Source organism: Petaurus breviceps, unplaced genomic scaffold, assembly GCF_028583685.1.
Source record: "Petaurus breviceps papuanus isolate PSGF00001 unplaced genomic scaffold, PetGlider_PUasm1.0 227, whole genome shotgun sequence".
NCBI lineage: Eukaryota > Metazoa > Chordata > Mammalia > Diprotodontia > Petauridae > Petaurus > Petaurus breviceps.
In genome coordinates this window covers 16,343,177-16,357,645 of record NW_027185896.1, presented here as the reverse complement: position 1 = coordinate 16,357,645, position 14,469 = coordinate 16,343,177, and the positions used below count along the sequence as shown (strand labels likewise).

Below are 14,469 nucleotides of genomic sequence, written 5' to 3'. Positions count from 1 at the left end.
GAGGTGGCCTTGGCTCAGGGGGACCAAGCTCTGGAAGGATGAGAAGGAAAGGGAAGAGGCTTAGCACATAGGGGACAGAAGGAAAAACAACTCCATCAGGAGTGAGAGAAAGGCCTCAGGGCCACAACCCAGAGGAGACTCAGCTCCTGCAACCACCATCTTCACCACTGTCCTCATTGTTAACTCCTGACCACTGTCAGAAACCTTGAAGTTTACAATGTACTTCACACACACTATCTCCTCTGAGCCTCACAACAATGCTATGAAGTAAATACTACAGGAATTATCCACACTTTTTCAGAGGAGGAAACTGAAGCACAGAGAGGTTCAGTGACTTGCTCCTGTCACACATGTCAAAGGAGGGATCTGAACCCAAGCTCACCAATGTCTCCAGTTTGCACTGATCCAGACCTCACCATAATTAGCTTATTATTTACAACGTGCTTCTTAGAGGGACAGCTTAGATGCTGTATTATAAAGGGCCTTGAATGCCAGGCTAGAGTTTGAGCTTGATTCTCTAAGTGATGGGGACATTTTTTTAGCAGAAGGATAACTCACAAAGCACTATTTTGGGAGGATTAATCTGGCAGTGGGTAGTTATGACTTCATTCTGATTTTTTAAAATATTACTTCTGCAGCACAATCTTTCTTACTAATTGGCTCCTTTTATGTGGTACAATGACATTAGCTGGAAGGGCCTAGCAAACCCTGGCCAGGGACTCCCAGAGCAAAGGGAGACCATGCACTCTGCTGGGTTCTCTTTGCCCTCTCACCTTTCTCTGAGGAACGTGCAGCAAGCGTCTTTGATGTTCTGCAGCTGTAGGAAGCTGGCCCCCATGAGCAAGGACTGGACATTCTGCTGATCAATGGCCAGGTGGCCATTGTAGGCAAAGTTAATTAAAGCCTCCAGGGCACTAGAGAGAAGAATAGGGAAAAACAGCACAGTTAGCCAGAGGAGTTTCTCTGCCAACTTTCATATTCAGCAGGCTAAGAAAAAATGCACCAGATTCAAAATGAGACTGTGTGAGAGACATCTGTCTGTCTCATAGTAGGACTCTACTTGATTTCAATAACTTCCCCATCACATTCAAGGTCACCTGCTGGTTGGATAGTCATTTCTAAACATGGTTTGCTCCAGTGTCTCTTTGGCATCTCTCTGAATTTCACACAGTCTTGCTTCTTTTTTTGGATCTTATTCCCCCTCTTCAGACCCCTCCAAATTTTTTCCCTCTCCAAGATTCTATTTTTTTTTTCCTTCTAGCTTGCTCCACATACATATACAGAAGTTCTTCACTCCAAGCCCACCCATCAGAATACACTCTCTCTCATGCTCACCCCGGGACCTTCTGCAGTTCCATTCCCTACTTTCCCTGCCTCTCCCTCCAGCTTCAGGGACTGTCAGGACACTGAGCAAACATCACTTTGAAAAATCACCACCCAAAGGTTTGCCCTTGAGGAAAAAGTTCAACAAAACCACTCTTTCCCTGCCTCTTATCCCTCTAACACATATTCTAAGCTGGACTAAAACATGCCAATGGCAGTGGACCTTCTTTGCAATGTTTGGATGGAATTCTGGGGCCTATGTGGCACTGTGAGAGGAAGTTAGCCCTCCCACCTATGGAGATACACTCTGGGATTTACACCACAGAGAAAGAACTCAAAAAGCCCTGTCCATTTGTTTGACTTGACATGCCAAGTGTGTTCCTTTCCTCAGAAGCACTTCAATAATAATACTGTGCAATTAATAGCTTTGGCTCTCACTAATGGTCGAGAAGAAGTTTTATTTCCTTTTGTTGAAAAGGCAGCAGCAACCAGGAGCATCAAGTACTGTCAGCACCTCAGTGACTAGTGCTTCCCTGCCAGCTGCTAAGGTCTTAAAAATCAAGAAGTAGCTAATAAGTATCGCGCAGACCCCTATGTGCAGGCAGGCTTCCACCTCACCCAGACCCAAACACAAAGGGATATCATCCAGATCCCTGGGTTTCCACGTAACACTATACAACTTGTTTCTTGTGTCTTCTTAACAGATATATCTAACCTGACACTTCTCTCCAATGGTCAATGGAGAGATCTCTCATTTCAGGACCTCTAACCATTCTCCTCACTATTTCCAGCATGGTTTTTCAGCAATATTTTAATCCCAGGAGGCCAATATGACTAAGAGGCTATGCAAGAGATAACAGATTGCTATTTCAACATGTGACCTGAAGCCAATCACCTGTCTTCCTCTAGATCAAAATTTAACAAAGCTCATATTTCTGACTGATGGGAGGAGTGCTAACCAAAATATAACTTTTGCCAAGCACCTGGCTCTCAGTCTGCACCAAGATCTCCCCTAATAAGGAAAAGAATATAGGAAATAAATAAAAAGGCAAAATGCTACTCTGGGCCACATAAGCCAAGTCATTGTAGCTCCTTTGTTATCATTAAAGGACAAGTATAAAGAACAAAGACTAAAACAACCATGAGAAGCAGACTATACTAGGGAAATGCATAGTATAGTCATAGATAGTTACCTTGGGTCCATTCCTTGCATTACAATCTCATCCTGCTTACATTCCATCATGTCATTGGTAAACATAGCATGAAAGTACGGGATTGATGCAGCTAAGACAATCCTGTGGGCACTGAATTTGTGATCTCCAACCTGCAGAAGGAGAAAGTCACAGAAAAATAACGAGGGACATAAACACACAAACCCAACCTGCCTGCTTACCCGCCCTGGACACTTGCCATTGTCTGGATGTGGCTTGGGGTAAAGACCTGCAAGTGTCTTCCTTAGAGCAGGGTAGGGGCTGCCTCTCTGCCACAGTAGGCTACCCTTCCATGGATCTATCTAGGCAGCTGCCTCCTATACTGTGGATTCGCTTAGCAGTTATGAGGCCAAAGTTCAATCCCTTTTTCCCAGAGGAGAGGTCCTTGCCCTGATTCCTGATATATATACACAGTTGTGAAAACTCATTTCAGTTCTAAGACCACAATAGATTAGAAGCAGCAGGTCAGAAGGAGTGAGGGAACAGGCTGCTCCTTAATAATAGTAGAGCTTTAAGGTTTACATTTTGAACACTTTACAGGGGTGGCTAGGTGGCGCAGTGAATAGAGCACCAGCCCTGGAGTCAGGAGGACCTGAGTTCAAATCCGGCCTCAGATACTTAACACAAAAACTAGCCACGTGACCTTGGGCAAGTCACTTAACCCCAACTGCCCTCAAAAAAAGCAAAACAAAAAAGCAAAAAAAACCACTTTACAAAGATTATCTCATTTGATCCTCATAACAACCCTGCCAGGTAAAAGTCTCCCCATTTTAGAAATAAGGAAAATGAAGCAACCAAAAGTTAAGTGACATGCCTTGAGTCACAAAGTTAGTAAGTGTCTGAGGCAGAATCTGAACTCTGGTCCTCCTGACTCCATGAACATAGTGCCACCTTGCAGTCACTGTACCAAGGGTTACTTTGATTACTAAGGCAAGGAAGTGGATTATATTTCAAAACAATTTCAATTCCAAAAAGTTAATTTAAAAAAATACTAATACTCAAAAGGACAAGTTTCAGTTATCTGGAAAATTCATTCATTTGAAAACTGCTGATTCCCATGAAAAGTCCACATAAATGAAACGTTACTCTGTTGGGTTTGTATTCAATCCATTCGTGATCACTGATATTTGCTGTATAAGTATGCAATGTCCACTTTGTCTATGTGTTCCAGCTCCCTCAGTATGTTGGAACAAACTAGCTACTTGTGCATGGGGGTCATATTTTTATTCCTTCCTTATAAATCCTTCCCCTCAATCAACTGATCAATAAGTATTTATTTATTAAGGGACTACCATATGCCAGGCACTGTTACTGTGGACACAAAGACCAAAAAAAAAATTTTTTTTAAAGGAAATGATTTCTAAACATACATTATCACATTTTTATAAGGAAGCTTATATTAATAAAAACAAGAATAACTTATGTCAAAGAACAACTGAGCTACTAATGGCTAGTTGAAGTATTGGTGATTAAGATTGAGAAAGACTACACTAAGATGGTAACTAAATGGAACCGAGACCAAGCCTTTGTGGACCAAGATTCAATAAATGACTATCCATCCACCGATAACTATTGCTGCAATGGGCAACTCAGCACAATAAAACTATTTGCCCCAAGGTACCGAATTTTTTAGCATTAAGATGATATTTTAAAATGTTCATCATTACCCTCCCACTCATTATATGTTTCATCTGGGCAACTGCCAAACCCCTGTCCTAGCTTCCCACTGAACTCAAAAGAGAAGTGCTAATGTGAGATAAACAAGCTCATTTCTTTAACCTTTAGCAGCAAAAGGAGGAAAGCCTCCAGCTATTCAGAAGCAAGTATAACTGGTTTTGAATCACTTACTCTATTCTACCACATTGTCTTTTCTTACTTTGAAGAACCTGATGCTACAAAAGGGGACAGAACTGCTCTTATTAAGAGGCCGTGGAGGTCTCTATCCCCAGGGATGTCTTCCAGTAAAGCACAAGGGCAAGCTCACTTCAGGACAGGTTCATGAAGCAACAGCCTTCACTAAGGCAAAAGCCAGCAAGAGAACTGCGACCTCAGGCTCCTGAAACCACTGTTTCAATCATTATCCAAGCTTACTAGTGGGGACAATGACATATCTCATTCAGTCTTGTACAAAATAGGTACTTAATAACTATGCATGCTAAATGGAATAGTATCCTATAGAAGGATTTATGTGCTCATGAGAAGATTTTCCAAAACAGGAAAATCAGTGGCACAAAAACATCTTTTGGGGGTGGCTAGGTGGCGTAGTGAGTAACGCCCCGGCCCCAGGGTCAGGAGGACCCGAGTTCGGTTCTGGCCTCAGACACTTAACACCCACACAACAAAAAAAACTAGCCGTGTAACCCTGGGCAAGTTACTTAACCTCAACTGCCCTCCAAAAGGCCAAAAAAAAAAAATCTTCAGGCCAAGGCTCCTGTTCACTGCCATAATCACACTTTTGTCAAGAGTATCCTAGTAACTTCAGTGTATTTCATGGCTTAGTCTATTAAACATTTTTAAGTGCTTATTCTATACTAGGTTATTAGGAATATTGTAACAAACATGCCATCATTTGAACTCAGGACTGCGTTACTAAGCACTTACTGAACACAAAGTAAATATAAAACATCATAATCCCTGTCTAGAAGCGTTTTATATGCAACAGTTAATAATAGCAACTTGCAAAGTTTAAGGCATGGGAGATGATCTTTTGATTCTAATTCTGTGTTCTTTATGTCAAACTGATTATTGTGGACCTTCGGAGAATGAGAGGGTATACAACAAGGTGCTCATCTTGTGCCCTTGTCAGAAACAACAAAAGAATTAGAAATGGGAAAGAACAAACAAGAACTGCCATCCTCTAGGTGGTGGTGTCAAGAGATCAAACTGTATATAAGGATCCCTGTGGGTCACATGGTCACTTTAGAAAACCACATGCTTGTGTTTGTGTATAACACACACACACATCAAATTAATTTGTTTTGTTAAATATGTCCCAATTAGATTTTAATCTGGTTTGGGCTACACTCTGGAGTGTTGTGGGCTACATGCCTGTGTGTGAAACTTCTACTCCAGGGATTTTCATGGAAGAGGAGGGGCTTCTAGTGGGCAGGATGGGTAGGGTCAAGGAAGGAGGACATTCTAGGTAGGGCAAACAACCTGAACAAAGAGGTGTAAACTGCAGGGGTGAGGGAGGAATAAGGAAATTGGCCTTATTGGACCAAAGAAATCAAAGTGTATGTACTGCAGTGACAGATTGGGAAGAATGGAGTAGGATTTTAGGAGGTCTTGAAAGCCAAGCTAAATACTATTTGGTGGGTTATTTTAAACCACTGTAGAGTAGTAAGGAGAGGAATTACATGATTAAAATGTGTTTCAGGAAGATTCAGTATGAACCAAATGATTGTGCAGGATGGAATACATTCTCTGCCAAACCCAGATCTGGCCATGTCAATCCCCTACTCAAAAAACTCCACTGGCTCCCAAATGCCTCTACAATAAAATGCAAGCAGAAGCCCTTTATAATCTGCCTTTTCTCTACCTCCCCAGGTTTACTGCACATCCATTACTACTCTTCTTCAAGAGCTACATTCTAGCCAAGCTGACTTAGCTGATGCTCTCTGATACAATTCTCTGCTTCCTCTTTCCATTCCTTTGCCCAGCCTGTTCCCCTTGCCTCCCTCTTCATTCTCTTAGCCACCCCCCCTACAGAATACCTCCCTTGTTTCAAGGCTAAGCTGAAGTACCACCTCCTATCGAAGTGTATCATGATTCTTCTAGTTCTGCTAGTGTCCCACCTCAGAAATTACTTTGTAGATACTGGGTACTGAATTATCTGGGTCTGTGGCATTTTCCCCAACTGAACAGAAACTCCTTGAAAGCAGGGACTTTTCTGTTTTTAATCTCTGCATCTCCAGTGCCTGGTAAAGAGGAGGTGCTGAAAAATATTTGCTAAATAAATGAAAGACTGGAGAGGGACAGAAGGCTGCAAAGGCGCTTCAGGGGAAGAAAGAAAGGTCTCTTCAGGACTCATTAAATTTTCCCATTATTCTCAGCTTAAGAAATCTGCAAAATGTTTGTGTAGTGCACCTGTTGAAATGATGTCCCTCAACACTAGCTGTCACATTTCTAGGTCAAAGTCACAAGGCAAATATTTGTACTTAATTTTGATTCTTCCACAAAAAGAGATAAGGTTATAACATTTTTTTTCTTCTAATGCTCCTCCCCAAAGTTACAAATGACATTTTGCTAATGACATAATATCACAAAGTACCAAACTGGTCTCCTTTGCCTACATGTAACCTTAGACCTTCCAATGTTATATATGATTTACTCAAACTTTCTAGGCCTCAGTTTCTTTATCTGCAAAATAGGGGGAGTATAGAAGGATGTAAAAAGAGATGGGAATAATAGAAGGGGGAGAGGAGACTGATAAAGTATAAGGTGATCTGAAGTAAAACATTTTTGAGGAAGGAAAGGGTGGGGTTTAAGAGAGGGGGGATAAACAAGTGAAAAATAGCATGGAGGGAAGTAGAGAGTTAATTATAATAACTATAAATGGAAATGGGAAGAACCCACCCATGAAACGGGAGTAGATAGGCAGAATGGATTAAAAAGGAGAATCTTACAATATGTTGTTTACAAGAAATACATCTGAAGTAGAGAGATACACAGAGTAAAGGTAAAAAAGCTGGAGTACAATACATTATGATTCAGCTGTAGTAAAAAAAAAAAAGCAGGGTAGCAATCCTGATCTCAGACAAAGCAAAAGCAAAAATTAATCTAATTAAAAGAGAAAGAAGGGAACTATATTTTGCTGAAAGGTACCCTAGACAATGAAATCATATCAATCCTAAACACATATGCTATATGTTTATATGGTGTGTATGTTTATTTATACACACACACACACCAAATGGTATAGCATCTAATTTTTTGAAGAAGTTGAATGTGTCACAGGAAATGGATAATAAAACTCTACTAGGTAGGAGACTTTCCCCTCTCAGAACTAGATAAATCTAAACAAAAAAATAAACAAGAAGTTAAAGATGTGAATAAAATTCTGAAAACGTTAGATATGATAGCTCTCTGGAGAAAACTGAATGAGAATAGAAAGGAATATACCTTTTTCTCAGCAATATATGGCATCTACACAAAAACTGACCATGTATTAGTACATAAAAATCTCACAACCAAATGCAGAAAAGCAGAAATAGTAAATACATCCTTTTCAGATCATAATGCAATAAAAATTAAATTCAATACTGGACAATAGAAAGAATCTAAAAATTCATTGGAAATTAAATAATCTACTCCTAAAAAAACTATATGGGTCCAAGAACAAAACATAGGAACAATCAATAATTTCACTAAAGGAAATGACAACAATGTGACAAGATACCAACATTTATTTTATTTATAGTAAATAATCATAGTAATCTAGTATGTGATAAACCCAAAGAGCCAAACTTTTGGAACAACTCATTATTTAACAAAAACTGCTGGGAAACGTGGAAAACAGTATGGCAGAAACTAGGTATAGACTAACATCTCACACCATATACCCAAGATAAGGTCAAAATGGGTACATGATTTACACATAAAGGGTGATAGTATAAGTAAATTAAGAAAGCATGGCTTAGTTTATCTGTCAAATTTATGGATAGGGCAAGAATTTAGGACCAAAGAAGATATGGGGAGCATTACAAAATGTAAAATAGGTAATTGTGATTATACAAAATTTAAAAGTTTTTACACAAACAAAACCAACGTGATCAAAATTATAAGGAAAACAGAAAACTGGGGGGGGAAATTTGCAGCAAGTATCTCTGATAAAGGTCTCATTTCTCAAATATAGAGAACTGAGTCAAATTTACAAAAATACAAGTCATTCTCCAATTGATAAATGGTCAAAGGATATGAAGAGGAAGTTTTCAGACAAAGAAATCAAAGCTAACTATAGTCATATGAAAAAATCCTCTAAATCACTTGATCAGAAAAATGCAGATTACAACTCCAAGGTTCCACATCACACCTATCTGATTAGCTAATATGACAAAAAAGGGAAATGATAAATGTTGGAGATGTGAGAAAATTAGGGCACTGGTGCATTGTTAGTGAAGTTGTTAGCTGATCCAACCACTCTGGAGAGCAATTTGGAACTATGCCCAAAGGGCTATAAAACTGTGCATACCCTTTGCTCCCGCAATACCATGGATAGGTCTATATCCCAAAGACATACCAAAAAAGGGAGTTCTTTTTGTGGTGGTCAAGAATTAGAAATTTGAGGGGGTGCCCATCAATTGGGGTATGGTTGAACAAATTATGGTATATGATTGTAATGGAATATTATAAGAAATGACAAGCAGGATGATTTCAGAAAAACCTAGAAAGACTTACAGGTACTGACGCATAGTTAAGTAAAAAGAAGTAGGAGAACATTGTACACAATAATAGTAATAGTGAATAATGAAGAACTGTGAATGACTTAGCTATTCTAAGCAATACAACAATCCAAGACAATACCAAGACAAAGGACTAATGATGAAGCATACTATCTGCCTCCAGAGAAAGAAATAGTATTTACTGAATACAGACTGAAGCACACTTTCATTTTTTTTCTTTTATTTAAGTATTTAAGTCTTCTTATATAAGATGAGTAATATGGAAATGTTTTGCATAATTGCACATGTATAACCTATATCTGAATGCTTACCATTTTGGAGGAGGAGTGAGGGAAGGGAGGGAAGAAGGGATAGAATTTGGAACTCAAAGCTTTAAATAAATTTTTTTTTAAAAAAAGAAGTAAGGAAGTCAAGAAGGAAGAAGACAGAAAAGGCCATTGGATTTAGCAATCAAAAGTTCACTGGTCATCTTGGAAAGAGCAGTTTCAGTTGAGTGAGGGGTCAGAAGTCAATTTTCAAGAGATTGAGAAGTACAGGATGAAGAAGTAGAGACAACCTTTATAGGTAGATTCTTCTCAGCATTTATGTGAAAAGCAGAAGAACACAGGATATAAGCTGAAGGAAACAGCAAAATCAAATAAAGGGTTTTTTTTTTTTAAAGGAGCGGTTTGAGCTAGGCAGCAGTAGATAAGAAAAGACTGAAGGTGAGTAAGGGTTGAAGGGACATTAAAAAGGCAAACTCCTGGAGGAGATATGTGGAGGTGGTATCAAGGGCACAAGTAGTAGAATTAGCTTCTGCAAGGAAATGGACTACTTCTCTGATACTAGTACAAAGGAGAAAAGAATAGAAAATGATGTAAAGGCATTCTGAAGTGTAGAAAAGGAAGAAGTTAATGACTAGAGGGCCTTGAATTTCTTAGTAAGATAGGAGGTGAGGCCCTCTGCTGAGAAGGGAGAGAAAGAGGAAGTGACATAGAAGCGTTTAGAAAAATAAAGGTTTAGAAAAACCCCTGTGAGGAGGGTAACAGTCAAACAGAAGACTGAAAAGACCACCATGCACCACTGAGTGTCCAGCTGAAGCTTGTATTTCCATCAGCTTCTCCAATTTTTAGTGAATTCAGTATGGACAGATGATTTCCACTAGCAAAATTCAGCAGCAAACTAGTAAGAAAACAAATCAGCTCCTTCTTTTAAATCTCATGTCCTCATCAGTGGTCCCACCCCTCACCCAGGTGTTCCATGTTTGAAACCTTGGTGTTATCTTTGACCTTTCCACTAATTTTACCTTTTGTATACAATCAGTAACCAAGCCCTATAAATTTTATCTCCTCAGTCTCTCTTGAATGTGTTCCTTTCTTTAAATTCCCATGACCATCAACCCAGTTCAGGCCCTCATTACTACCTTATTGGATTACTACAACAATCACCTAACAGGTCTTCCCATTCCCTGTTCTAACCTTTATATCACTGATGGAATAATCTTACTTATAGATTAATTCAAGCCCCTATTTAACTCAAAAATCTGTAGTGACTCCTTATTGCCAAAACACTTTGGCTTCCAGGTCCTGCCCAACCTGGCACCTCTGTGCCCATTTGGGCCTTATCTGTTATTACTCCTCTCCACAGTCTATACTACAGTCCAACTTAAGTATTCTACCCCCAGAACACAATTTGTGCTTTCCCAGCTCTACCTTGTTCACTCTGTTCTCTGTGGCTAGAATATTCTCCCTCACCTTCTTTGTCTACTGAATTCCTCTTTTAAAGCCCAACCCAAATGTCACCTCTTTCATGAAGCCTTTCCTAAACCCTCCTGCAGTCTGTAGTGGACTTTTCTTCCTTATAATTCCCATAGAACTTTTGTCTTATACCAATATTATTTTATATTATAGCATATTTTAATAAGTTATGTGTAAGGGGGTGGCTAGGTGGCACAGTGAATAGAGCACCGGCCCTGGAGTCAGGAGGACCTGAGTTCAAATCCGGCCTCAGACACTTAACACAAAAACTAGCCATGTGACCTTGGGCAAGTCACTTAACCCCAAATTGCCCTCCAAAAAGCCAAAAATAAAAAAGTTATGTATAAATCATATTCCCCTACTAGACTCTGAACTCAGTGAGGGCAGATCCCAGTTAAGCTTTGTATCTCCTCCAGCATCAAGCTCAATGCTCTGCACAAAACTTGTTTTTAATAAGTTTGGTGAACTGTCGCCCATATTTGTTTAGATTTAATATTCCTTGTTGATGATCAAAAGTGCTTTTATGCAGGGCCTTGACTTTAAAAGTTTTTTATACCTTAGGACACCAAGCTTTATACAAAAATTAAGATGAGAGTTAGGTAACATGTTAAAAGTTCTATTTTTCTGTCAAAAAGAAGAGAAATGTTTTTGATTCCCATCAAGCACAGTACTCTAATTCAGATCTAAATTCAAGTACATTTTTGAAAATACCAAGCTGGATTGATGTATTATACCTTTCCATGTACAAAACATGCATTTAGTGCCCCCACTCACATTCATACTTAGCTAGTGAGCCTGTCAGAACCAGTGATTTATCCACAGTTGGAAAATTTGCAGTGAATAAAGTCTGCAGAACAAATTAAAGACAATTATGGGAATGCCTGGGCATATACAACACCCCTGAATTTTCTGGGAAGGAAAAAAATCAATTTAAAGGGAAAAAGCCCAAACCACTTCCACTTAAAAAGGAGGCAACAATCATTTAGAACTTGGCTTTGCTTTAACAAATGCCAAATCAAGAAAGGCCTTTCCTTCCTCACCAATTTTTTACACTATGATCTGGACAGTGAGAGGCAGAAGGAAGAAGTTTTTCAGATTATTGGGCAAAGTAAATTGACACAGTTTACAACACTCTGCAAGACAATGGGTAAGTGGAGAGAATCAGAAAAATGATTTTTTTTCAGGATGGTAAAATTAGTGAGTTGAAAATTCATTCAAACAGTTATTTGTACCAACTATGCTATAATAGTAATAGTTCATAATTTGATATCGCTATAATAGTAATAGTTCATAATTTGATATCCCATTAAGAACTGCAAATTATTTTCCTCAAAATAATCTTATGAACTAAGGATTCTGAGCACTGTTATTTGAGAGGTGGGGATATGTAGAGGAATTTGAAGATCTGGGTTTTAATTCTACCCCTGCTTTATACCTCTCTCAACTCCAGACTCCTCATCTATAAAAGGAACTAAATGTGCCCACTGGCACAGGGAACTTGCTAGTAAGGAAATTCCCACTAACAATGCAGGCTGTTATCTGCTTCACAATTTATAGTCTTAAACTCTTGACAAGAGTGGTGAAGGACTCAGGTTGCAGAATGAAACATATATTTCTGGACATGGACGATGTGGAAATATGTTTTGCTTTATTATATATATTTTTTCCACATAGCTTTTCTTTTTCTTTAATGGAGGTAGAATAGAGATAAAATACATTTTTGTTAATTTTTTAAAATAATTTTTTAAAGAAGCTAACCCACACCTGGAACATGTACTCCATATTCTGGGTCAGGCCTGATATCTGAGATCCTTCAATGCTAGGTGTGGTGCCAGAGGCTTTCCTTTCAGTGTTAGGTCCTGGTCAAGGTACCACTAGGTCTTTGCCTAAAGCTTTAAGCCCTTCTGGCTCCACAGGTGTCTTAATTCCAAATCCTTTTGACGCTAAGCATGGTAACAAAACCTGGTCAACTGCCTGTTTTATCTCTACTCCTTATTTTTCTACCACTTTAAGTAAGTGTCCTCGTCACATACACATTTCTTAAAGTTAGTAAATGTTTTTTCTGTCCATTCACATTCTATGATGACTAAACTACAAGTGCATAAAGTTGAGTAAGAACAAACCATATTCCATACCACATACCCTATTCTTCTATACTTTTTTTTTCTTCTTTTTTTCTGGAGAGCAATTGGGGTTAAGTGACTTGCCCAAAGTCACATGACTAGTAAGTGTGTCAAGCATCTGATGCCGGATTTGAATTCAGGTCCTCCTGACTCCAGGGCCAGTGCTTCATCACTGCACCACCTAGCCGCCCCTTATACTTTTCTTATAATATCATATATAAATCAATATGGTTCTAACTAAAAAACAAAACAAAAAACTTATAGTCTTTGAGAGTTACCTAGGGTACTGAGAGTTTAAGTGACTGCCCCAGGGTCATACTGCCAGTACAAGTCAGGAAGGGACTTGAAGCACTAGTGACATGTATACCACATACATCATAGGGTTGTGGTGAAGAAAGCACTTTGAAAACTCTTGAAGCGCTATAGAGATGGGCATGTCTAGCCCAGCAACCCAGTTCAAGGATTTGGACTGCTAAGTGCATTGCTCTTTCTTTCTACCATGCCATGGGATACTCAATGACAGATCAACAACTGGTCAATTCTAGAAAGATCAAACTGAACAAATATCAATATAAAATCCTACATGGGCTCAAAAAATCAATTTCACAAGTATAAAATGGGGGAGGTGCCAGCAGACAACAGTTCCTATGAAAAAGATCTAGGGTTTTAGTGGATTAAAAGTTCAATATAAGTCAACAGTAAAACATGGTAGTCAAAAAAACAACTGTTATCCCCCATTGGGACATGGTGTCCAGAGCACACACCCTGGACTAGTCAGACCTAATCTAGATAACTGGCTTCAGTTCTATGTTTCTAGAAATATGTTCACAGTGTGGAGAGCATCCAGAGGTGATAAGGATAGTGAAATTCCTTAAGCCATTGCCATACAAGGATGAGTTGAAGGAACTGGTATGTTTTTAGCCTAAAAGAGATGTGAACTGGGTCAAAAGGAATGGAAAGATGGAAGGACCTGATTACTGTCTTCAGGTATTCGAAGGATTACCATGTAGAAAGGGATTGGATTCATTCTGCTTGCCCCAAGAGGACAGAACTAGGAACGATAAGTAGAAGTTCCAGAGTGTCAGATTTAAGTTCAAAATAAGGCAAAACTAGCTGGCCAAAGATTTACTTCATACATCCTCAAAGAAAAGAAGTATTTAGGAAAGAATAATGGATTGAACACTGATATGGTTCAAAACACTTCTCCCTGTCTACACAATAGATAGAACACAGAGATGTTTCTTCTCCCTGGTAATTTGCCAAGGTATCCCACAGCATCTCTACAGTCTCTATAATTATATTCTTAGAGCTACTTAGAGGCATGTCTTTAAGAAGCAGTATCTTAAATACTTTATAGCAGAGGTTCTCAACTTTTTTTGTATCATGGTCCCCTCTGGCAATCTGGTAAGTCCTATGGACTTCTCAGTATAATGCTTTCAAATGCATTTTAAAAAATATATAGGATTGGGGGCAACTAGGTGGTGCAGTGAATAGAGCACTGGCCCTGGAGTCAGGAGGACCTGAGTTCAAATCTGGCCTCAGATACTTGACACTTAACTAGCTGTGACCTTGGGCAAGTCACTTAATCCCAATTAACTTAATAGTTAATAATTTGACACCCAACTGCCTTCCTTTCCCCTCCTACACACACACACACACACACACACACACACAC

At 39.1% G+C, this 14,469-nt stretch overlaps 1 protein-coding gene across 2 annotated transcripts in view; it reads right to left on the bottom strand.

Annotated features, from left to right (window-relative positions):
* Positions 1-14,469, bottom strand: part of KLHL18 (kelch like family member 18) — an 84,494-nt gene that overhangs the window by 35,004 nt on the left and 35,021 nt on the right. For both annotated transcript variants that reach the window (XM_069095915.1, XM_069095916.1), the window contains exons 2-3: positions 2,517-2,647; positions 774-914 (exon numbers count right to left, since the gene is read on the bottom strand). In XM_069095915.1, the coding sequence (XP_068952016.1) occupies positions 774-914; positions 2,517-2,647 (272 nt within the window). The remainder of the gene's footprint in view (positions 1-773; positions 915-2,516; positions 2,648-14,469) is intronic.